The sequence below is a fragment of the Cibotium barometz genome, chromosome 42 (genome assembly GCF_041138505.1).
Source record: "Cibotium barometz isolate CiBa-2024 chromosome 42, ASM4113850v1, whole genome shotgun sequence".
NCBI lineage: Eukaryota > Viridiplantae > Streptophyta > Polypodiopsida > Cyatheales > Cibotiaceae > Cibotium > Cibotium barometz.
Window position 1 is genome coordinate 25,976,959 of NC_141087.1, and position 25,674 is coordinate 26,002,632.

Below are 25,674 nucleotides of genomic sequence, written 5' to 3' on the forward strand. Positions count from 1 at the left end.
AGTTGTCTTCTTGGCTCACTTGGACGTCTATCAGGGTTTGGAAGAGTCACAGTCACTCGAGGTGCTTGAAAGTGAGGACTAACTGGAGCAGGTTGAGATCGAGAAGGTGTCAAGACTCCTGAACGTCCTGAGCCACCCACAGGGACAGATGCAGTTGCTTGATTGCTTTTCTTTTGCTTCTTAGAAGTTCGAGCATCACGTATTGGTGAGGCCATCTTAAACCTAAACAAGACAATAAAAAATCATTATCTCATTGCTAAGATAAACAAATAGAGATAAAATCATATTTTTCAAAAATATGATTTGTTAAATGAAACAACATTTAAGATTAGTAAACATGTATGTAGGGCAAACAAACGAGAAAGACAAAAAGTGAAAGAGAACAAATAGACATAGAGAGAAAGAGAGAGAGAGAGAGAGAGTGTGTGTTAACCTCCATGCAAGAACGGACCTAGATGTGTAAGCAAACATGAGATAGGAATGTAAGAGAGAGAGCTCCTCAGCACACTAGAGAAAAAGAGGGAGAGAGAGAGATGTATTCTAGAATACAACAGGTTGTTTCCTCCAAAGATGTGTTTTGTAATTGAATTTCAATAAATGACTTTCTAGAGCTGTGTATTCCAGAATACAACTCACAAGAAGCTTCTAACCACAATACACAGATATAAAAGAGAGGAGAAAGCACTAAGAGATGAATAGATTAAACCCAAAACAATTAGGATCCTTTGTATCATCAAAGTACTTACAGAACCTCTTTCTTGAACACAATTTGAGAAAATTTTACCCCCAAAATCTATCTTCTGCTACGTTGCTCTGATGGAGATTCTGACCGCTCCGTTGGCTTCAAAAGGGGGGTAAAACCCCAGGACACCTGGCTGAAATACTTGCAGGTCGCTCCTCCTCCGTTTTTTATATTAAAACTACAGTTTTGCTGTTTTTTTGCCGCGCGCGTGCGATGCGAACTCAAGAGCTTTTGCTTTATCCCAAAATCTATCTTCTGCTACGTTGCTCTGATGGAGATTCTGACCGTTCCGTTGGCTTCAAAAGGGGGGTTAAACCCCAGGACACCTGGTTGAAATACTCCCGGGCTGCTCCTCCTCTGTTTTTTATGTGAAAACTACAGTTTGCTGTTTTTTAGTCGCGCGCGCGACGCGAACTCGAGAGCTTTTGCTTTCTTTACATGTCTTCTAAAATTAGATAAAAAGCAAATCTTTTTTGCATGAAGGTCTATTCTAATGGTTTACATTGAGTTTGGTTTACAGTAGAACACAGCTTGCCGAAGCCGTGTATTCTAGAATACAACTCAAGTGAAGAGAGAAGTTGTATTCCAGAATACAACTTGATGAAGATGTGTATTCTGGAATACAACTCAAGTGTAAAAAAAAGTTGTATTCCAGAATACAACTTGATGAAGATGTGTATTCTGGAATACAACTCAAGTGTAAAAAAAAGTTGTATTCCAGAATACAGCTTATTGAAGCTCTGTATTCTAGAATACAACTCAAGTGTAGAGAGAAGTTGTATTCCAGTATACAACTTGCTGAAGCTGTGTATTCTGGAATACAACTCAAGTGCAGAAAGAAGTTGCATTCTAGAATACAGCTTGTTGAAACTATGTATTCTAGAATACAGTCTCAAGTATAGAGAAGTTGTATTCTAGAATACAACTTGTTGAAATTGTGTATTCTGGAATACAATCTCAAGTACAGAGAAAAAATATATTTTTGAATACAGCTTGTAAAAGCTTCATATTCTGGAATACAACTCAAGTGTTGAGAGAAGCTATATTCCAAAATACAACTTGTACAAGCAATGGATTCTGGAATACAATCTCAAAGTGCATAAGTGTTAAATTTAAAAAAATGTGACTTCAAGCTTTGTATTCTAGAATACAAACTACTTAATACACAAGAAACATGGCGACTTATCGATTTTTGTGTTGTATTCCAGAATACAAATCAAGATTTAGCTTTTTCAAAAATGAAGTCATTATAATTTTTAAAAATTATTGATTAAATCTTTATTTTATAAAATATTATTTTTTCAACCTCTTTTTTTCTTAATTTACGTATGAAATCTTCATTTTGGTATTTTTGTGTATTTAAAAGACAAACAATTCTTTCAAAAAAATTCCTTTTTAAAAAAAGTCCATTTTTGAAATCACTTACCTCCTTAGATAATATTTTTGTTTTTCTTCCTAGCCATAATTTCCTCGTAGCAAACTTTGAACCAAATGACAATGAAATAAAAATTTAAAATTGTAACAAATAACAAAGTAATCAAGAAAATGCATACCTTACAGAATTAAACTCAAGAAAAATGCTCCAAATTAAAAAAAATGCTCTTGTGGCTCTCTTAGCGGCAGACCCTTGGAATGTGTCTCTAAAAAGGACTTCCTCTCATCTTTTAAGTCCCATCTTTTATAATAATTAATAAATTTTAATATTTATATTAATATTATTATTTTTGAATTTAAGCATTAAAAGTAAGTTATTTGGATTTGAGATTACACTCCACTTTGTAGCTTAGACCATTGTTTTTTAGAAAAACTTAGAGGTTTGAAGTTCCTAGTCATGGCAGGGCAACAAAAGTCTCTCTCAAGCTCATTTTGCTCTTTACAAGTGCCTGTATCCGTACTCACTCCTAAAAGTCTGAGCCAATCTATCAGTGATGATGATGTTACAAGCCCACTATTTGCTAATTTATCAAATTCTGATACCGATGTTCCAGTTTCTCCATCATTAGTTCAGCCTATTCGTGTGGAGACAACCACTCCCTTGAGAAGAAAAGACAAGTTTTTGCATCGCAATGCATTGAGAGAGGCATGTAGGGTGTATTGTTGTAAAAACAACTGCTTGAGGACACTTGGATTCAGAAAAATTAAGCAGGAACGTGAAAACTTCTTTGCTTTGAAACGTGCTCAACAAAATACAGCATTACATGGTTTTTTATTAAGGTCTGGAGAGAAGATAAAATATACAGTTTCTGGCACGATTGTGTGTCGAAAGTGTTTTTTTCAAGTGTTTTGTTTAAGCAATCAGCGGATGCAAAAGATCTTAAAGCAGTTGCAACGGGTGGAAGAAGATTCACGGTACTCATTTAGTACACGTGAGACTCCTCAGCTGTGTTTTCTCAAGAGCTGGATGGAACGATTTGTCACTTACAATGGTGAGCGCATGCCAAATTCAAAATTCACCCATTTGCCTGATAATTTTACAAAGGGAGAAGTTTACAACCTCTACGTGGAAACGTTGAAAGGAAGAAACATGTCATCTCTTTCATTTACTTCATTTCTTAGAGTTTGGAAACAATATTTTGCTGATGTGAAAATTCCCAAGAAAACTAGAATGGGGATTTGTCAAATTTGTGCAGAGCTCAAAGCCAAAAGAGATGTTGCAAAGACATTTGAAGAAAAAGGTATGTTTGATTTGTGTTTTTTGTACGTTTTAATTTATGAATGAGAATTCCAAGTGGTATAATTTAAACTAGCTTTACATTGTTTTGAGTTTTCAGGTCCTATTCTACAAGCACTTAAAGCTCATCGAGAACAACAAAGTACAGAGCGTCAAAAGCTAGCAAAGCATCGAAAGAAGTGCCTTGAGCAGAAAGAAATGTATTTGGGAATAGTCATAGATGGAATGGATCAAAAGAAGACATTGATACCCCATTTTATGCGTGCTCCAAAGAATTTGAAGGAAGAGAATTTCATACAACTACACGTTGTTGGAGCCCTCATCTTTAATGGCATCATGACGTCAAAAGTTTTTATAAACTTTCCAAATTTACACAACGACCCTAACTTGACCATCACCATAATTCAGAAAATAGTAAGTGAATGGCAAGGAGAATTACCTAGCACACTTTATGTGCAGCTAGATAATACGGCAAGGGAAAACAAAAATCAAATAGTGCTTGCTTATTTGAGTATGTTGGTGCAACAGAAAGTTTTCAAAAAGGTCAAACTTGGATTTTTGTTGGTGGGTCACACTCATGATCAAATTGATCAGATGTTTAGTAGGTTTTCAGTCAAACTTGCTAAGAAAAGTGCATTTGACCTTCCAGAGGTGTGCATAATTCTTAAAGAAGCTTATGATCCTACGCCAGAAATTCATGTTTTGAAAGGCACCTATGATTTTAGAGAGTTTGCAACAGGTGGAGATTTTGCAAGCCCTGCATTCGCTCAGCTTAATGACCATAGTTTCCAACATCAATTCAAAATAAAAGAAAAAGAAGCTGAAACACGTTTGTGGTGTAAGAAGTACTCTAACTCAGAGGCATGGCATCCTCAGGATGGTTTGAAGTTTTTACTCAGTGTCCCAGAACGACAAATTCTTCAGGCAGCAAAAATGCTTTTGGCATCAAGCATTGAAGCAGCAAAAGCTCAAAAAGAAAAGCGAGCCATCAATTATCAGCAATGTTTGATAGAAATTAAAGAGACTATACAATCAGCACATGTGTATTTTCCAGCTTGCTCACTTGGATGGTGGAATACATTTTTTCATGAGCAAGAAATCTTGATTGAGGAAGTTCAAAGCAATTCAAGATCACTGATAAATCTGGAGCCCTTTCTTTGGAGAGTACAAGAACTTGAAGACCGTGATGATAATATTCAAATGCCAAATCAACAAACAGAATTGCCTGAAGAATTGCAAACATTGGTGCATGGGGAGACTCGCGAAGCGTATGTTGGTGCTAGAAGGACTAGTCAACGACGACTGCAAGAGAAGGAAATGTGGGAAGGAAATATTGAGGAGCTCACTGTAGGTGCAATGATTGCAGTGTTAGCAACAGATGATGAAAGCGGATGTCCTTTTTGGTTGGCAAAGGTACTTAAAGTCCTTGAGGAAAATGGAAAAGTAAGCTCAATTGAGGTCCACTGGTACAAGGTCAATGGAGATGATGCATTATCAGGAAAATATTATCCAGAGATGATTCGAGTAAATAAAAAGGGAAAGAAAGCAAATCGTAGTCAACGTCGCGTGGATAGCCTAAGCATGGAGGATGTGGAAGTTCTTGTTTATGGTTTTACCTTGAAAAAGTCGGGTCATCTACGAGAACAAACCAAAAAAATTCTTCTGGAGAAAGTCAAAGATTTAACACGAGAGGCATAAGACCTCTCATTGTAACCAATTTTGTGGACATTATTATTTTATTGCAAATTGAGTATTTTTTTCTCAAAAAATGTGTGATTTTATGAGCAGCTCTATCATCTTTCAAAGTATTGAAGTGTAAAACTTGCACTTTTTAACAGTTTTTTTTTAGCTTTTTAGGAGCTCGTACTCTTTTTAGTTTAAAAATTAGTGTTTTTTGAGATATTTTAGCATTTTCAAAAATGGGTTGTATTTTTGATGGTTTAGTTGTACTTTCAAATGGCTGGATGTTTCATGATGAAGGGTAATCCCAAACCATTGATCAGTTGGTTACAGTTCTCTTACAAGAAGAGCAATCTTGGAAAAACCGAACTTGTATGCATGTGGGAGATCAAGCATTTGCTGCCAATCAAAAAAGTAAAGGAAAAGCCTTTTCTTAGGGTGGCTATAATAGTGATAAGCCTAAGAATAAAGGCAAATGTAACTACTATTAGAAGCCAAACCATTACATCAATAAATGTAGAAGAAGGTTGGAGAAGGAAAAGAAGAAAAAGTCAGGCATGGCTGTGTGGCTATGCATGAGTACCAAAAGCTGAAAAGGAGTTAGTAAACTATACACATGATGAAACGTAGAAGTCATTATGCACTACATCTATGGTCCTTGTATCCATGACATATGCATGCCAACAGTTAGATAGATCAACATGTCTAGTACTTTGATAGTGGTGCTAGCAAGCCCATTACTTCTCAACATGATTTATTTTCCTCACTTGAGTCTTATCTTTAAGGAGGAATAATCACATGTGCAAACAAATCCTCGTATCTAGTAAAAATAGTTGGTAAGGTTGTTCTCATCACTACTGCAAATGGTGGAACAATCACTCTCTCAGAAGTCTTATTTGTGCCAGGAATAAAAAAGAACTTACTGTGTCACTCTCTACTATTGCTAGGGTAGGCCTAGTGGTTAGATTTATTGATTAATTTTTCTTCCACTGGAACTTCTTGGAATTATCCTTAGCCTTAGATGATGTGTTTGAATTATTCTTCCACTTGAATTTCTCACCTTTATCCTTGGTGATAAGAGCCTAATCACTACACTAGAACTAATAGATACATTCTTTCTATAGACTGCTCCTCTACAACAACAATAAGTTAACAAGATCCTTGTAGGTAAGAGGGGTTGCATTACCTTTCAAAGAAAGCCAGAGAAAAGAATTAAAACCTTGATAAGATTAATGACATTCAACTTGGTTAAGTTTTTGTTCATGGACCCCTTCTCCTACATTTTCTCATTATCAAGCTACTTTTTGGGAGAGGCAACTCACGCCCATCATTTTTAGCCTACTGATACATAGTCTAGATAAAGTGTCCCAAGCAAGTTTAGATGTATTGCAAGAATAACTATTTTGTGGAAAAAGTAAACTTTCAATAGAAAAAGCAATTAATGCCAAAGCTTGTACATCATTAAAATCTCATCTTCTTTGATCAGAAATAATGTGAGGGGCATGTGTCTAGGTCTATTAGCCTTGACCTCATTGAGGAGTAGTAGGAGAAATTATGCCAGAACGGGGCTCGTTACACCACTGATAAGACCGTATAAACCCTTGGCAATAAGGATATTTTTGACCATAAAACTCCAGTGGTGGGAGGAATTTGACCCATCTAACTTGTCTTATTTTGAAACAATACCAAATAAATCATTGGATGACTTGGTGGTCATATCATATGTGACTACTATTGAATCTGGAAAAGAGTGATGCTAAAAATAGCTTGAAATGAAGTCACCAAATTACTGATGAGATGACTGATATGTTTGTTTATTAAAAATTAGGAGTTGAATCGATGAGACGAATGATCAAACTTTGCAGTTAAATCAAATGATTATTGAAGTAGATTAAGTGATCAAACTGTAGTAGAATCAAATGATTGAAGTCCAGGATTGGATGATTGGAATCCTTGATCGGGGACAATTATTAAAGTGGCCATCAAGTGGTCAAATTGGAGTAGAATCGGGCAATTAAAGAAGTTAAATCGTCGATTGTTAATAAGGAGAAGCTGTTGTTAATCTTCATCAACTAGAAGTATGAGACATCTAAAGCATGAAAGCACATTGTTCGCTCGTAGGAAATGCAAGCCTCAGCTCTATCAATTTTATTTCTCAAACTCTTTGCAATCCAACTGTCAAAGAGAGGGAATCTAGAACCTGTCTCTCCACTTACACACTCTCTCTCAATCTCTCCCTCACCACAATTAGCAATCACAAGACTTGAACCATGCAAGATTAAATCTCTTAACATGTACTCTCACACACTCACTCAAGCATGCAAGCAAGCAAGCAAGCAAGATTCATAGCCATAGATAGACATACAAGAAAATGAAAGCAATAAGAGATATGAAATCGCAAGACAATACAAGTAGAGGAGGTCTCGAATCTTGATGTCCAAAGTAGATTGCAAGCAAGATTCATAGCCATAGATAGATAGACACACAAGAAAATGGAAGCAATAAGAGATATGAAATCGCAAGACAATACAAGTAGAGGAGGTCTCGAATCTTGATCTCCAAAGTAGATTGTATTACTCAGAATGTACAAACCTCCACAAGTCACTTATATACAATGGGGTTATCCTAACTACCCACACTTATGGGGTGCCCATTACTAGCTCTCTTCTATTTACAAGCCTTATATGGATGTCTTCAATTACAAGGTTGGACCCTTCACCATATGGAGAGTGAGATTCCTAAGCTAGGGTGGAGACCACATCATGTGTATGGAAGAAGTGGTAACAATCCCCCCTATCTAGACTAGCTTTAGTCTTCAGAAGCATTTTTCTAAATACCATAGGGTTAGTAGAAAATTTTGAAAAGATGCAGGGGAGAAGAGAGCTTGAGCTCTTGTTGCAAGCACACACACACTCACAAAACCCCAAAAGAGAACACACAAGGTGAGGCTGAAAATCTTCTTCTTCTTCAAACACTCAACACACAATATACAAGGATGAGTACACACAATGAAAAGGTAAACCAAATACTTTCTAGGGTTCTCTGTAGTGTGAACCCAACTAAATGAGCTGGCACTATAACTATGCCAGTCTCTAGAATGGCTGTCACACAGCCTGTCATTCCACAGGATGCATATCACCCATGATCTCACCAACCATGCTAGTGGTGTAAGTGTGGGGCCTATCCCCTAGGTGGGTCTCAGTGTCCATCGCCTCACTAGATGAGCTTGATATCTCAACACTCCCCCTCGAGCTCAACTCCATCTCATGTACACCAAGCGAAGCCCTAAATCTGCGGAGCTTCTCTATACCCAATGCTTTGGTGAAGATGTCAACTACTTGATCCTATGTGCGGATATAAACAAGATCAACATCTCCTGCCAAACCCTTCTCTTTGACAAAATGGTAGTGGACCTCTATATGCTTCGTGCGAGCATGAAAAACTGGATTCTTGGTCAACTGTATACTGTTAATATTGTCACAAAAAATGACAACTTGTCTATCCACCACTGATAGACCCAAATCTGCAAGTAGCTTTCTCAACCAAGCTACCTCACATGCTGCCATAGCAGCACCTCTGTACTTGGCCTCTGTAGTACTGGATAGAGTAACCGTAGGCTGCTTCTTGCTGCTCCAAGTCACAGTAGCACTTCCCAAAGAAAACATGAAGCCACTAGTAGATCTTCTATCTGAGATACTACCAGCCCAATCAGCATGTGTACCCATGTACACATATCTCTGTCCCAGTTTCATAAAATAGTCCACAATGTAAAGTAGACCTCACATACCTCAGTATACGTCTCAATGCATCCAAATGCGGCTTCTGAGGAACCTATATAAACTGACTCACCAGCCCAACAACATAGCTCAAATCTGGCTTGGTGATCGTCATGTAGATCAAGCTTCCTACTATGCACCTATACATAGTAGGATCCTCCAAAATCTCCCTTGAATCTGCACTCAACTTGCCATTCTGATCCAATGGCAGTGTGATAGGCTTACAGCCTGTCATACCATACTTGGACAACATGTCCAAGCCATACTGTCTCTACAGTAATCCAATACCATGTGGTGACCTAATCACCTCAATGCCCAAGAAATATATGAGCTCCCCCCTAGATCCTTCATCTCAAACTTCTGTCTAAGCAAGATCTTTACATCAAAGATCTCTGCATTATGGTCCCCCGTAATGATCAGGTCATCTACATAGATGACAACAAGCACAACCCCTCTATCATTGTGTCTCACATACAACGAGAAATCTGCATTGGCTACATGAAAGCCAATAGTGACAAGATATTCAAAAATGTTGTTAGACCATACTCTTCGTGCTTGTTTTAAGCCATGCAAGGCTTTCTTCAACCTGCAAACATGCTCGGGGTGACTCACATCCTCATAACCAGGTGGTTACAACATATACACCTCTTCCTGCAAATCCCCATGCAAGAATGCATTCTTTACATCCATTTGATGTAAAGACCATTGCTTTGATGAAGCCACTGCTATCACAACTCTCACTGTTGCCATCTTGGCAATTGGACTGAAAGTTTCCTCATAATCAATGCCATATATCTACGCATATCCTTTGGCTACCAATCTAGCCTCGTACCTGCTTATGCTTCCATCACTGTTATGTTTTACCTTGTACACCCACTTGCATCCAATGGCTTTCTTGCCTTCAGGAAATTCCACTAAATCCCAAGTCTCATTTCCATATAGTGCATCCATCTCCTCATCCATAGCTTTCTCCCAACACACATTTCCAATAGCCTCATCAATGCATGTGGGCTCTATAACCTGCACAACTTTTGCCATGTATGCATAGTGATGTGCCACATAACCATCATAGGTAAACCTCTGCACAGGATTCTTCACTCTCCTAGATCTTCACAGCTTTGCATTCATGGCTTCCATAGCCTTCTTTACACTAGGTGTTCTCATAGCTCGTATCCCAAGATCCTCATTAAGGCTTATCTCTGAGCCACTAGACTCTCCAACATGAGAATGCCCTGCAGAAATGTCAGGCATACTAAGGGGCTCAACCACTTTCTCTTTGCCTGTATGTGATGTACTAATCACACTTGCAGGACTGGTATTATGACGCAGCCTGCCACTCCATGGTCTATCAACTGAACCACTAGATGAGGACTCTCATGGTCCACTCAAAGACTATGATTGTTGCTAACTTGCATTCTGTGCAACCACATTTCCGCTCATATCAGCCCCAATAGCTTCTTTTTTAGCAGCATACCAGCTGCTCATCTCATCAAAAACAACATCCCTGCTTACCCTCAACTCACGTGTAGCAGGGTTATAACACATGTATCCCTTTTGCTCAAGGGAATATCCAATAAACACACATTTTTTAGCTTTTGGATCCAGCTTAGTTCTCAACTCATCTGGCACATGCACACAGATGGCTCTCGCCAGGTTAAAGATTGTGGAAACGGCCAGGGTTGCGTGGAGGAATCACTCAATGCATCCAAAGACTTTCAGATGAGACAAATTAGGTTTTCTTCCAGTAAACCTCTCCTCTAGAGTTACATCATGTATGGCTGCAGTACACACAATGAAAAGGTACTCAACCAAATACATACTAGGGTTCTCTATAGTGTGAACCCAACTAAATGAGCTGACGCTATAACTATGCCAGTCTCTAGAATGGCAGTCACACAGCCTGTTACCCACTGGCCGCATATCACCCATGATCTCACCGACCATGCTAGTGGTGTAAGTGTGGGGCCTGTCCCCCAAGCGGGTCATTCAGTGTCCACCGCCTCACTAGATGAGCTTGATATCTCAACAAAGTTATAGAGGGCTTCAAATCAGAGGAGTGGGAATCACTCCTCAAATGTCCACGTGTGGTGGACAAGTAGATACTGACTCACTCATAGTACCCATAGATCTGGCGATAAGTCGGTCCTCCTAAAGGCAAGCTGCTAGTGAGGACTTTCGTAAATGTGCCCACCTTAATTTATTTTTACATCTTCAAAATTTTCTAAGTAAATCAAAAGAGTCGTAAAGATCTTGTAGGTCATTTATACATGAAAATCTCGATGGTCGTCCAAAAAGAATCTCATTACTTATCTCATCTAATCTTCATTTATCCGTTCTCCTTATGGTAGTGAAGGAAGTTTTGGAAAATTGACTAGATATTCATTGTATGCTAGCTTATTTATGTATTTTCACCAGGGGTACATTCTTGGTATCGGCATATATACTATGGATCGATTCTTTAGGCTGTTGTAGGATCATGCATGTATGCGTGTCTCTATAGATGTGGCCTTTGTGAAACCAAGGAAGTCACCATGTGGGATGATGTTCAATTATAACCTGGGTAAAACAATTACCCTTTAATGGTTGTGTGAACCCAGCTCATAGGTGCTCTGGATTTTCATCTTGTCACTCTTTCCACCATCGAGCTTCCACGTAAGCCTTTAATAATGGCATATTCATCATGTATATCTGTAGTGTGGCCTCTGCTAGCTTATGGTGGTGTGTTGAAGCTTGAGGATCCAAGCTCCCATGGAGATGGTGATGATGAGAATGACATTGAATACTCCAAAGGTAGGGCAACCTGAGGAAATGCTTTGGGATGAATGCTTTGAATATTGGAAAGCAATGAAGAATAGAAGATCATAATCTATGGCAACATCATCCACACAAAAGGCATGATGTTGTTTTCAATAGGTTCCTAGGGCACTTTTTACCCTCTTTAGGAGGGTTTTTTTCCCCTAGATTTTTTCTCATTGCTTTTTTTCCTTACTATTTATAATTTGCATGGTTGTCTTACTATCCACAATTGTTAGCATAATCTGCTAAAGTTTGTGTTACTTGGGTTATCTTAATGAAGATGTGTGAGGCAATGTGTTTGAATCTTGTTGTTCCTTGTTATGGGAATGTTGATGAGATTGTGTTTCATAGCTCATTGAACAACTTTATTGATTTAGAATTTCATTTTTTTGTGGAAAGGTTTTTATGATGGGTGAAACTTCTTAGTCGACAACTCCAAAATTTACCTATCATTTTGGAAGGCCAATCTTCTAGGATGCTTGTCAGATCACATTTAGGGGCACCCTTCAAATCCAATCACTGGGGCTCACCCGTCAAATTTTTAAAATCTATATAAAACTTCAATTTTAAGTGAAATTTTTGAAGGGCACCAGAGTTTTTCACCTGTAAAAAACGGGTAAAATACCCAAAACGGGTGAAACGGCTAGCAAAAATCAACCGATGATGCTTATTGAAACCCACCCTCCACTAACAAGGATGTTGGTCTTTTTCCACTTTTGAGAACCTATATGGAGGTTTGTTGATCGGCCTTGCATTTGGCTCCAACTCAATTGCATTTGGCTCCAACTCAATTGCATGATCAATATCCCTCATTGGTGCAAGCACTTGGGCATATGAAACACATCTTCATACTATTTAAGTAACTTCTTCATGCCCTTTTGTGTAACTTTGTTCTCTTTTTCATTGTCTTCATCATTACAAAGCTACAAAACATCATATAGCCAATTTTCTTCAATTCCTTCTTGAGTTGTGTACTATTGATCAAGGTAAACTTTGAGGTGCCAAAACCATGCAATGTAATGGTCTCCTTCCCATGCATAAACCTCAAAAACTCTTGTTTCAAATTCATGGAAAAGGTTCCAAGAGTTTATAGCCAATCACACCCCAAAACCATATCAATAGGGCCCATATCGAGCACTAACAATTCAGCTTTGCAAGTGTACTCTTTTGAGAGCATCAATTCCACATTTTTGCAAATCATTGTGCAATCCATGCTATCCCCATTTTCTACTTCAATAGTCATAGCGGGCATTGCTTGTGCTCCCCCCAAATGATTTGATGTATTGACCACATTTGCAAAACTTGGCCCAATTTTTGCACATGATTGGCCTTATGTGCCGCATTTGCAATGTTGTCATCTTGTAGATTCACACCCTCATCACCAATCGCTTCTACATGATCCTCATTCACCATTTCTCTATCTTTCCTTATCTCATGAAGTTCCATTGCTTGCTTAGACAGATGGCTGAAAATGGGAAATGGTTAGTAGAAGGCCTGACTTATGTTGGAATTGGATGATCTAGGGCTCTATTGAAAGATCTTGAGGCGTAGAATGCAAATATTCAAGAACACAAAGTTTTTGAATAGCCCTAATGTTCTTTGTTTTAGGGTTTTCACTACATTGTAGAGAATGGGAAAATGGTCTTAAAACATAAAATATGGGTCTAAATCAAGTACTTCTTGGCTTGTTGGATAGCACTAGGGATATACCAACTATACTCCAAGTGGTTTGACCAAGTCAAATTTCAATTAAGACTAAATTGACTTTTTGTAAAAAAGTCAATTTTGCTAGTTTTAACCTATCAAACGATGTCAGAATAGAGTGGTTCTTGCCTCATCAGCAGATAGCTCTAAGGTAGTATTATGAACACCTTTTTGACAACCCTAAGGGTCTATGATTGAATTAGGGTTTTCAATTTACTGCTTAACCCTTATTTGGGTGCCCTATGGGTGTCCGATTCAAAAGGTTAATAGCTCTCCTTGTAGCTTCCAATTGGCTCTTCCAAGAGGTGCAATGGAGATCACCAATGAATGATTAGTGATTTTCTTAATCAGTTGTAGCAAGCTTTTGGAAAAAATCAGGTAGCATCTCCTTTGTATTTTGGATCAAATCTCAATAAAAATATGTCCACAATGCGATCTCCAACATTAACAATAACTCTTGCCCATACCCCATCAACAAATTTGCATAACTTGGCATCCAAACAAAGGCATCATTTGTCCAATCACATAGGCTCATGCATTGCCATTGCCATTGTCCGTTCTCTCTTTGTCATGTGACATAATTGCATTTGCCTATGTAATTTCTTGAATGCAATGCCAAATGTAGAATGTCGTTGATGCCGAAATCAATCCAGTTGTTGTTGATGTAACACATCGATGTTTGCCTATCTCTCGACCAAGCACTTCTCACCCTCGTACCTAGGTTGAAACTAGACATAAGTTAGGGCCATTTCTTCAAACCAATGTACCTAATCCTCTTCCTTACCGCTTTACCATGGCACTCATGATGACAAGGAAGTTTCAAACCATGCTCCCATTGGCCTCTCCAAGCAAATGCCAAGGTACCCTCTCACACATCAAGATTCTAGGAATAGAATGTGGGTACAAAGTGATGTGATAGGTGTGATTTGAACTTCAAAGATGTAGGTATGATGACTATGGTTGCATGAACTCATGCACAATCCATTATTACATTAGCATTCTATACTTTCACTTCCCAAGCTCCATTGTTCATCAACACCAATGAAACAAACAAGGTGAAGTAAAAGGTGAATGGATTGGCATGTATCTCGACATTCCTAAGCATAGAGATGGCTTAAATGTCACACCAATGATTGAAGAAGCATCAAATGGTTCCAATGACATCTAATGGTGTATGGATTTGATCCAAAACCCCTAAACTTGAGACAAATGGCTTGATCATTGGTCTATTTGAAGCATTAGCTTGTGTAATACCATCATTAGTGTAATTAATGATGATTAGACAAGGCTAATACCAAGTGGAATGGCCAATGTCAAGAAATTAGGGTTGGTTGTTGGAACGAAAGCCCTAAATCTCAAGGGTTCATTGAGTGTTATCACCATTGAAGGGGTGGAGTATCTCCTCATGTAGGATGTGTTGGAGCTCTTGTAGTTTTAATAAAATAAATATTACTCCATTAAAATTTTAATAAAAAATATATTACTTTATTAAAGTTTTAATGAAATAATATATAACTTTATATTTATAAGTAGGGGTTATTTTCATTCACTTCTATTGCATTCTCTATCTCTCACTTTCTATCCATCTTGCTTGTTGCTCCCTTTACGCCTTCACCATGGCTTCTCATCTCATGATGCGTTCGCATAGTGGATAAGTGAAACCCTTACGATCAAATGTGGGACCAGATTTACCCTACGTTTTGTTATAGTGTTGAGCTAGAGAATATATTTAGGACTCTAGAGCCCGATAGCTCAGTGCTTGCATTTTTTTGCACGGGATGTGATGATATCACATTTTTTATCCCTGACTCCAGTGCTTGGTGGATACCCCTAGAGTTCCTCTTCTCCATGAAGAGTGGTGACAACCATAGAAAGGTTGTGCAAAGAGCACTTGCACATGTTCCCCCCCTTCCGATCTACCTCTGTGCCCCTCACTTTTGAGGAGGCAAACCCGATCGATCTCATCCAATGGGATATTGCCTTTGCTATTTATATATTATGCTTTGATTTTGAAGAGGAGAATGATGAGGAGCCAGTGGTGCCTCTTCTCACCTATAAAGAGAAGGAGCCAGGGCCCAGAGGAGATAGTCTTGGACAAGCAAGAAGAGGTGGCACGTAGCTTGTCTTTGGACTTGTCGACTATCCACCAAGAGGTAGCCCATCCTACTGAGAATGCAAAACTTGCATCATTGAGTGCCATCACTATAGATGGTGTTGAGTACTTGCTCATGCAGGATGTCGTTGAGGTCTTGGATTTGAGGGAGGAAGAGCTCTACTGCCACCTTGTCCAGGATGTTGATGAAGACCTCATTGACTTTGATATTGTGGATATCCCTCATTGACTTTGACACTGTGGATATCCCTCCACAAGTAACTGAGATTGGCCGATATACGATGGTGCGAGCATGGATGATGTCTCTGCAATCATCTAGATCCAAAGAAGTGCTGCAGAAGCTGCTCCTGAGTATGATATCTCAGATGCAGAATTTGAGAGGTTGCAGGAGGAGCTCTTTGGACCTCCACCACGCATTGATCTCTCGGACCCTGTACATGGTGATAGAGCGATTCCTGGGACAGACCTAGATGCACTGGACATGAAACATAATGAAGAGGGTGAGAGGTACTTAATGTTTTTTTAAAAATCTTTCTGAAAATTTCAATGCGGGGCCTTAAGGGCCTGGGGCCCCCACACATGTAATCTGGGATGCATCGGGGCCCTCCAGGCAGGCCAGCTGAAGGATGGCAAGGATTTAGGGTCATCCTTGCTAGCCTTTGGTGGTTGGCATGCCTGGAGGGCCCAAATGCATCCCAGATTACATGTGTGGGGTTCCCAGGCCCCGAGGCCCCGCACAGACAATTTCAACTCATTTGAAAATATTTTTTTTCATGTAATTGTATTTTGGAATAATTTTTGATATTCTATTTTTGCATGCAAATATTTTCTTCAGGAAATTGTCTATGTATGAGTTTGCATCAAGAGCTGGTGGAACAAAAGGTGGTGGAGGAAGAGTCCAGGATGCAGCTTTGAAGGAGTATATTGGCAAAATCTTCCAATACATCATTGTCTTTCACAAAGCACGCTCCCCTGCTGATGGACAAGTCTCTCTCATGAAGATCAAGGCTTTAACAAAGAGTGCTGCATTCAAGTCCATGCCTATGAAATCAAGCTTAGAGAAGGTGGTGCTCGTGAAGCGCTCCAAGCTCCTATATTTGTTTGAAGCTCAGCGTGGAGGGAAGATTCATTCACTATTGGCCTAGGCCTTGCTATTGGGAAGATTGATCTTCATGCTATCCAACTCGAGCTCGAAGGAAATTTTGTTGTAATTCCTTCGCTTAAACCTCCTACTAACTTTGCTGAGTCTAGTACTAAGAGGCGCATAGTTTAGGGTTTTTGTACTTGCTTCTATGTCATGATGTAATAGTTTGTACCCTGCTCAGATTGAAAATCGCGCGCCCTCAAGCTCCGTCTTGCCACCGTGTTCCTCTTAAGTCCCGCATTGCCAAATTTGATCAAGGAATGTAGCGCCATGTGCACACTTTCCACAGGGTTATCCATCATAGTGTAGGAACTTTGGCAAATCATTTCAGAACGAACTAATCAATCGTGTTCGAGCCTGCTAGCGTCTTCTTTCCCTACTTTACATGGGACATAGGCATAGTTGCTGTTTAAAAGGCGTCACGCTTGTTTGGTCATACAATACTTGCAAAATTTTAAAATGTTTTTAATAAATTACACTAAAAGTCACTTTTGAAGTGCAAGGGTGGCAGGTGAAATACAGAAAGGCCTTTAGGCTTTAAGTGATAATATTAACTAGGCAGTGGAAGCCACCATGCGAAAAATTTGTCCCCAAAATTCAAATAATAAAACGAAAATGTAAATTTTTGCTATAAATGGGATAGCTTGTTTTGTTGATTGACATTGCAAAATTTGGGCCTCATAAACACACCGACGGTTTCCTGCTTGGGCATACACCATGGTAGCATCTCCAGGCGTTCTGTACACCTTCCCATGGGAGAGTTGGGGAAATTGGAAGGTTCGTCCGACCTAAATTTCTTTTTAACGTTATGCTTAATGTATTTCAGAGCGTTGGAGCTCATAATCTAGCTATCACACCTTACGTAGCTTAAGCTGGAATTAATCATTTCCGTGTAATCGATCTAGAGTGGCTAAACTAAATCGTACGTGAGCTTACACGAAATACTCGCAATTCTCGTCGAAGCTTCCTGTAGTATGTCATGTGTTTTACTAGCTTCAATTTGTCTTTGTGATGATACAGCTTGAAGTAATTAAGTTCGTGTGTTAATTAGAGTGCTAAACTTTCAGTCCTTGTAATGCATGTGTGTTACAAGCTTTAAATTAAAATTCGTGAAATTCATGTTGACTTGATTAGTTTTATGATATTAGTAGCATTTGACATTAATATTTTTTTTTTTGGGAGTGTATGCAGTATCTTCTGTTTGTGGCCGTTGCAATGAAAGGTTTTCACGAAACTGCGCAGCTTGGAAAGCCGCTCTCGAGCTTCCATTTGCTTGTTCTGGCCGGGCTTCGGTATCTGTTATTCCAGATATGGTGCACTGCCTCCCGCATGCCGTTCATCTCCAGAAAGTATCAGATTCAGATTAAAGGCATCAAGTTCGAGCAAGTTGATCATGAGGCTGGCTGGTAACGTCCTCTGCATGTTTCTGCATCATATGCAGTAAACGCGTTAATCATTGTAAGAGGCTGTCGATCTCATGTAGGCCGGTGGCTGGGCCTCTGGTGGCGTCGACAGTGGGATCACACCTTATGGGTTCTTATTTTTTTTTCGTGACAGCCCCCTTTAGCCCAGTTAGAGCTACACCACCTCACGTCACAAACACAAACCCTATAGAGACCTGCCACCTCACAAACACAACCCCCTATAGTGTCAGATCTCGAACCCATGACCTCTTGGTTGAGGTAAGCCACTACAAGCTTAGTCAATTCTCGGACCCATGACCTCTTGGTTAAGGTAAGTCACTGGTACGAGCTTAGTCAATTGCTCATTCACAACCCATGAGCTCATGGTTAAGGTAAGTTGCTAGGAGCTCAGTCAATTGCTCACACACAACCCTGGTCTCGAACCCATGACCTCTTGGTTACAGTGAATTGCTACGAGATGGTCTTGAACCCATGACCTCTTGGTTAAAGTGAATTGCTCTCAGAATGAGTTCGCTCACTTTTGACTCCTGCTGGAAAAACAAATACAGGATGGTTCAGTTGTGAACTTGATAGATAGTAATGCTATTTGTTGTTAAAGTGCAGCAACAAGAGGATATTCTGATGGTTCAATGTATTTAAGGCTACGTGAGTGGTTCTCGTAGCTGCTCTTATGCATGCAGGCCCTGTGGAGTGGATTTACTACTGGGGTCACAGAGCCCTACATCATCACAGAGCCCTACCTCTTCTCTGCCTACCACTCCCACCACCATTCTTCCTTCGTTACCCAGCCCATCACCTGTAAGTGCCACCCTCACTCATCTCCTTATTATCTTATGATGTTTGACCTTAATATTCACCCCCTCATTGATGCTTAAATTAATCGTCGTATCTTTGTGTCCAATTACCACTCTAGTGGTCCCATCTGTAGCCTTAATCACCTCCGCATTCGGGATTGGAAGCTTAATTTTCTGACCAATTGCCACCATACTCTTGGATGGGCTATATTTAGTTCCAATTACATCGTCCCCGTCATCGTGAGTGAGCCATAGTTAGTCTTAATCACGTAACCATTGTCTCCATGTTTGATTTGTCAGCTGTTTTAGAAAATTAAACACCAGTTCCTTTTAGTGATCCTTCAGGCGAATGTCATATTCTTGTTTGAATTTACTTGTTGGTGAGAAAATAATTAAGTAGATAGTTAATATTAATCCTGTGTGGTTTTTCTATGTGTGAATCAGTGGTGCTTACATGTGGTGAGATTAATAAAATTAAACGTAGTTGTAATCCCACCGGAGACGGTGTTGCAAGTAGCGCTAATTTTCAATAATTTTCCTTAAATTTGGCAGCTAGCGATCATCCATTCTTGGAGCATGTATTCTATGCAACGATTTTTGGGATACCGATCGGCATTCCATATATTCTAGGCTGTGGCTCATTTGGGCTGGTGTATGCGTACATTATGTTCGTGGATTTCATGAATTCTTGGGGCCATTGCAACTTCGAGTTCATCCCCACCTGGGTTTTCGATGCACTCCCACCCCTGAAATACATTATCTACAGCCCAACGTGAGTCCCTGCTGTTAATTAGCAACTGTTAATCACCATCGAAAATTATACTTGTCATTTTCCTTAGCAATTCTTAATATGATCATTTAGTCTTGCATTTGATTTAGATTATTTTTTTACAATTCCTCCATAGGAAAATATTCAAGTTTAAGTTGGGCAAATTAATTATTTACAAGATCTAGTTCTAACCTGTCCAGGCACGATCTACGAAGATGAAACGCTAAGTAGTGACAGTTGGAAAGTCTACTACCATTTGCCTTATTATTGGACTCAAAATCGGCACTTTATGCTTTTCAAAATAAACTGAACTGCAATTATATGATCTGCATATGTAGATTAACAAGTCAAACAAATCAAAAAGTTTCTGCATAACAAAGAAATAAATAGTTGAAAAAACTGCCTAGCAAAGTAATATTAGTAATTAAGGAATTACTTTGACATTTACCTCTGCATTCGATCTATCAATACTTTGAAATTTTATTATTATTTTTTAAAGCTGTAAAATAAGCATGGGGGCTCACTAACTAACATGCGGGGGAATGTATGTAAAATAAATTAGGTATCATTCCTTGCACCATACCAAAGTGCACACCAATTTCTCTCTTTTCATGCCACTGTACGACTACTTGTACGGGACTGTTGATGCTACTTCGGATACTCTTTATCGTCATATACGCAAAGGTTATCTGACTGGTTTGTTGAAACATGAACAAAGATCAAATTGACCTTTGCTAGATTTTGGTTTTTTTTTTTGCCTTTTTTCAGGTAGATTTATTCAAACTGTTTTATTAAAAGTGTAACAATTAAGTTATGGTGTTAATCTTAAAAAATTGATTTACAGGGAACGAGAAGAAAGTAGATTGCATGTATTTGACCCATGCAACGGAGCTGCTGTCCACTTTCCATCTGCAATTTGGATTCCAAACATTTGCTGCGCCAAAGAGGTGATAGTCCAAGTGGTAAAGTGTTTGCCTAGGACCGAAAGGTCTTGGGTTCAAACCCTGCTTGGACCCCTCGGCGGCACCTCTCATCCGCGCTCTCCATAAGCTTCCCTTTCGGCGTCGATCGTGTTCTGACCGCCTTTCCCAGGAGGACTCCAGTGTAGCCCCTCCGCTCTCTGTGGTCGAGTGTGCTCGTCGCCCTCTTCAGAGGGCCGCGTAGATGGTCTTGTAGCTCACGACACCAGCGTGGCTGGGACGTTGAGCGAGTTGTAATGTTAACTATTAGTAGGATCTCTCTCCCGGAAAAAAAAAAAAAAAAAAACATTTGCTGCGCAGCCATATGCAAAGAAATGGTACATGTGGATACTGTGGCCTGTTGCCTTGCTGATTATGGTGCTTGCATGGTTGTTCGCAAAGCCATTCATCGGCGCTACTCATTTCATCGGCAATAGCTTCGAACTACAAACCTGGGTGACTCCACGATACGAATTCCAGGTGAAACTAGCTATTATCCATTTTATTGATTGCTAATCTTCACAATGCGGTGTTAATTAATTGAGCATCTTAGGTGATTAAAATGCATCTGATCTTGTCATTTATTTGGGTACCACTCGCGTGGTACCCGTTGATTCCATGTTTTAAAGAAGCTATAATCTGATTTATGAACACCGAATTCTGTAATGTGGCAGTAATTAATCACTTAATTTTCGGTGAAAAAGCTATACTCTATATTAGTTTTCACTGAATTCGTAGTATGGTGCTCATTTAATTGCTCAAATTCCCAATGGGAAAGTAATAATCTTTCTGATCAGGTACTAAATAATAATTGCTCAAATTGTGGCGAAAATGCTATAAATATTTTGATCACTAGATGCCGTGGTGAGTGCCAGGTTAACTTGGCAGTCTGTCAGACGTTTCCTGTTGTGGCATGTCTGGAAACAAAGGAATGAAGCCCTCTTTGGCATAAAAACTAATCACAATTTCTTTCTATTTCTTGACAGTATTCTCAAGCTGGCCAAGCAAATTCAACCTAGAGGTGAAAGTTCGAAAGCTGGTCGCTGGCAAGATCATCTGTGGAGAAAGTGGAGGAAAGTTCTGAGTTCTTCTATCTCCAACACTAGGGCAAGCATGTGTCAAGGTTTGGAGAAGGAATGCTTCTTCAGAAGGCTCCATTATGCTGATCAGCGGACTTAGTCCACTGAAGATTACAGAGGGGTACATCACACCTTTTCATTCATGTACTATGCATTGTATACAAGTGGTTCACCCTCAGGCCACTGAATTCTCAGCCATCCGTCTATCGTTCAGATCGGTGTTCTCTTCTTTGAGGGCTTTTGGATTGTAGCTAAGGCCACCTATTGGCTTTGTTGTCTTAAGGGTCGCTGTAATCTCATCCTTTTTTAATATATTTTCCTGTTTCTACGAAAAAAAAAGAGTTCCGTGCTGATTGATTAACTGTAGTTATATCATTTCACTCAAATCAATTAAATAATTATGTGATGTGTGCAGTACTCTATGCGCTCTGAGGAGAAAGCAAGGATTAATGTATCTTGCAAGCTCAACAAGCGGGTGCTAAAGTGATTGCTTTGGCATTGCTAAACAAGGTAATCATCTGCATATACTCTAAAAGCGCACCATTATTGTATAAATTGCTTTTGAAAAAGATTTAAATTGGCCACCCGTTCCCACACACCCTCTGAGGATTTTATTTTTTAGAAAATATATTAATGTTCCTTTCAGTCCCTTTTTAATACCTTTTTTAAAAATATAATAAAGTTCCTTTCATTCCTTTTTTAATAGTTTTAAAAAAATATAATAAAGTTCGTTTCATTCCTTTTTTAATACATACAAGTCATAAAAAAGAAAAAGATATATATATTTAAATTCTTTTGAAAAAGATAGTACTTCTAAATCCTTGGAAAGGGCAAGTACTATTGTTTAGAAATATGAACACTCTGAAAGGGCACCATTATTGTATAAATTGCTTTTGAAAAAGATTTGAACTGGCCACCAGTTCCCACACACTGTTTGAGGATTTTGTTTCTTAAAAAAAAAGTTACTCACTCCTTTTCTAATAAAGACTAATAATAAGTACTTCAAGTCTTATCAAAAAAGAAAAAGATTTATATAATCTTTTGAAAAAGATGCACTTAGACATCTTGAAAAAAATGTATAATTAATCTGTCTAAAGGAGCGAGAAATTTTGTATGATCTATGACAAATTCTCTAAAATCTTGGCTTTTTAGGTAGCTAGTATTAATGTATGTGGTCCAAGGGTGTTTGGTTGGCTACACTTTTGAAAAAGATGTATAATTAATCTCTCTAAAGGAGCGAGAAATTTTGTATGATGTATGACAAATTCTCAAAAATAGCTAAAATCTTGGCTTTTTAGGTAGCTAGTATTAATGTATGTGGTCCAAGGGTGTTTGGTTGGCTACACTTTTGAAAAAGATGTATAATTAATCTCTCTAAAGGAGAAAGAAATTTTGTATGATGTATGACAAATTCTCAAAAATAACTAAAATCTTGGCTTTTTAGGTAGCTAGTATTGATGTATGTGGTCAAAGGGTGTTTGGTTGGCTACACTTTTGAAAAAGATGTATAATTAATCTCTCTAAAGGAGCGAGAACTTTTGTATGATGTATGACAAATTCTCAAAAATAACTAAAATCTTGGCTTTTTAGGTAGCTAGTATTAATGTATGTGGTCCAAGGGTGTTTGGCTGGCTACACTTTTGAAAAAGATGTATAATTAATCTCTCTAAAGGAGCAAGAAATTTTGTATGATATATGACAAATTCTCAAAAATAACTAAAATCTTGACTTTTTAGGCACCTAGTATTAATGTATGTGGGTTAGTATTAATTTATGTGGTGTAAAAACAATGGTCATTTGGTTGGCTAATGTGATTAAAACCAAACCAAATTGGTGAATGAAATGTTTGGTTGGCTAATGTGATTAAAACCAAACCAAATTGGTGAATGAAATGTGGATGTGTGATAACAGGACCGAAAATTGGATATGGATGAGAAATTCATGTGCAAGCAAGGAGGGAGTATTCCCATTGTGACAGGGGAGGCTTTGGCGGCAGCGATTGTTGTCAAGGAGGTGGTGGCCAAGACAGATGTGGGGAGGTTTTCCTGACTCTCGCTAATTCTAGGGTTGGCGGTGCTATCGCCATTTACCTATGCGAGCATGGGATTAGAGTCTTGGTAATATGCACATTTATTAATCATTCACATTAGACACTACTAATCAATCATTAACATCAATTAATCTTTCACATCACATCCTCCACAATTTTCATACCCTACATGAAGGTGTTGCTATATATAAATCAAATCAAATCGAGCTCATGTTTTGATGAATCCTTTTAATATTGTGTTTTTCTTCAAATTCTTTCCTCTTTAGGCCCTCTTTCCCTTAAAGGACCAGTTGTTGCAGAATCTGTGGCAGCAGATTGCCCCAAAGTTTCAACAGAATCTTGTACATGCAACCCATTATGGAGGTGGAAAATGCTGCAAGGTGAGCCTTAAATGTATGTGCGTGATGCGTGTGTGCACGTATGTATATGCAGTATAAGGAACACATTGTGACTGTAAGTGCATTTATGAACGTGTACATACTATACATGTGCATGTTTGTATGTATATCCCCTATATGGATGTATTACGTGCATTTATGAACGTGTACATACCATACATGTGTATGTTTGTATGTATATCCCCTATATGGATGTATGTATTACGTGTGACTGTAAGTGCATTTATGAACGTGTACATACTATACGTGTGTATGTTTGTATGTATATCCCCTATATGGATGTATGTATTACGTGTGTATATCTACATGTAGGTATGTATATAGATGTTATGTTGATGTATTTAATGTATGCTTTTTAATTTTTTTATTTTTTATTTTGTATGGAATCACACGTAATGAAAAGACGAATCTTTTTATACAATATAAAAATAAAAATATGAATTATATTGAAAAGATGAATCTTTTTATACATTATAAAAATAAAAATATGAATTATATCATACATATATACCCCAACGGACAATATAAATGGGAACTACATTATATATGTACATACACTTATATATCACTGCACGTTTGTATATATTTCTTTTTATCTTATTACGTTTATATGCTTTCTTAAGATCTTTTTATTTTATCTTATCATTTTTATGTCAATGCATGTTTGTATTTTTATCTTATAATGTTTGTATGACTTGAGATAAAATTTCATGATTGAAAAATATGGAAAAAAAAAGTTCTGTTTTTTTAAGAGTAAAGTTTTCCTTTGTTTCTTTCTTGAAGGTTATATGTATATTTCATTATGGTTAAAATAATGTACCTTCATGAGGTAAAATAATGACAAGTAGGCACATTAAATGTTTGAAGGTAGTACATATTCTCACATAATGAAAGAATAAAAGAAGGTTGTATGTATATTTCATTATGGTTAAAATAATGTACCTCCACATGAGAATGGTACAATAATAAGTAAAGCACATTTAATGCCTACTTGGAGGTTGGCACATTTAATGCCCATGTGAGGAAAGGGAAAACAATAAGTATGCACATTTCATGCCCACTTGATGCCCATTTCAAGGTTGTACATAGTTGCACATGGGAGAAAAGGTAAAACAATGACAAGGTCATTAAATGTTTGCTTAAATGTTATACGTACAATAATGAAAGTGAATTCACATATTTCCTATGCGTGCAAATAAAAATTGTGTGGAGAAGCTAGTCTTGGTAATTTCCATGCACAACTATGCTTTCAAGTGTCAATTTCTTTGGAAATTTCTTTGGAGAAGCTAGTCTTTTTTCCATGCACAAAAATGTTTCAAAAGTGGGTGTCAAAATTTCTAAAGTGAATACAATGTCATTTGCTATCTTGTAGTCATTTGCCCCTTGCAAAATAAAGTGATGCATGAATGGAACAATTCATAGTTATTGTACACACATATTCCGACCAAAGATGAAAATCTCTCACAATCACCCTCCCCCCCCTTCTCATTTACATCATACTTGCTTATAAATCATAGAAGCATATCCAAATTATAACAATATAAGAGGTTTTCATTTTGAAGATTGAAATTGTAA

At 38.2% G+C, this 25,674-nt stretch overlaps 1 protein-coding gene and 1 pseudogene across 2 annotated transcripts; both read left to right on the plus strand.

The window, feature by feature from the left end:
- The first annotated feature begins 2,922 nt into the window (after positions 1-2,922).
- LOC147614312 (uncharacterized) lies at positions 2,923-16,892 on the plus strand. Its single transcript, XM_086780503.1, has 5 exons — positions 2,923-3,417; positions 3,514-3,626; positions 15,802-15,989; positions 16,318-16,401; positions 16,808-16,892. The coding sequence occupies exons 1-5, from the start codon at positions 3,045-3,047 to the stop codon at positions 16,890-16,892; spliced, it is 843 nt and encodes a 280-aa protein (XP_086636629.1). The 5' UTR covers positions 2,923-3,044.
- Positions 16,893-17,208: 316 nt separating this feature from the next.
- Positions 17,209-20,564, plus strand: LOC147614313 (very-long-chain aldehyde decarbonylase GL1-7-like; annotated as a pseudogene). The gene is made up of 6 exons (XR_015263045.1): positions 17,209-17,403; positions 17,818-18,133; positions 18,701-18,848; positions 19,397-19,616; positions 20,176-20,297; positions 20,458-20,564. The product of XR_015263045.1 is annotated as a very-long-chain aldehyde decarbonylase GL1-7-like (transcript).
- The last annotated feature ends 5,110 nt before the right edge of the window (positions 20,565-25,674 follow it).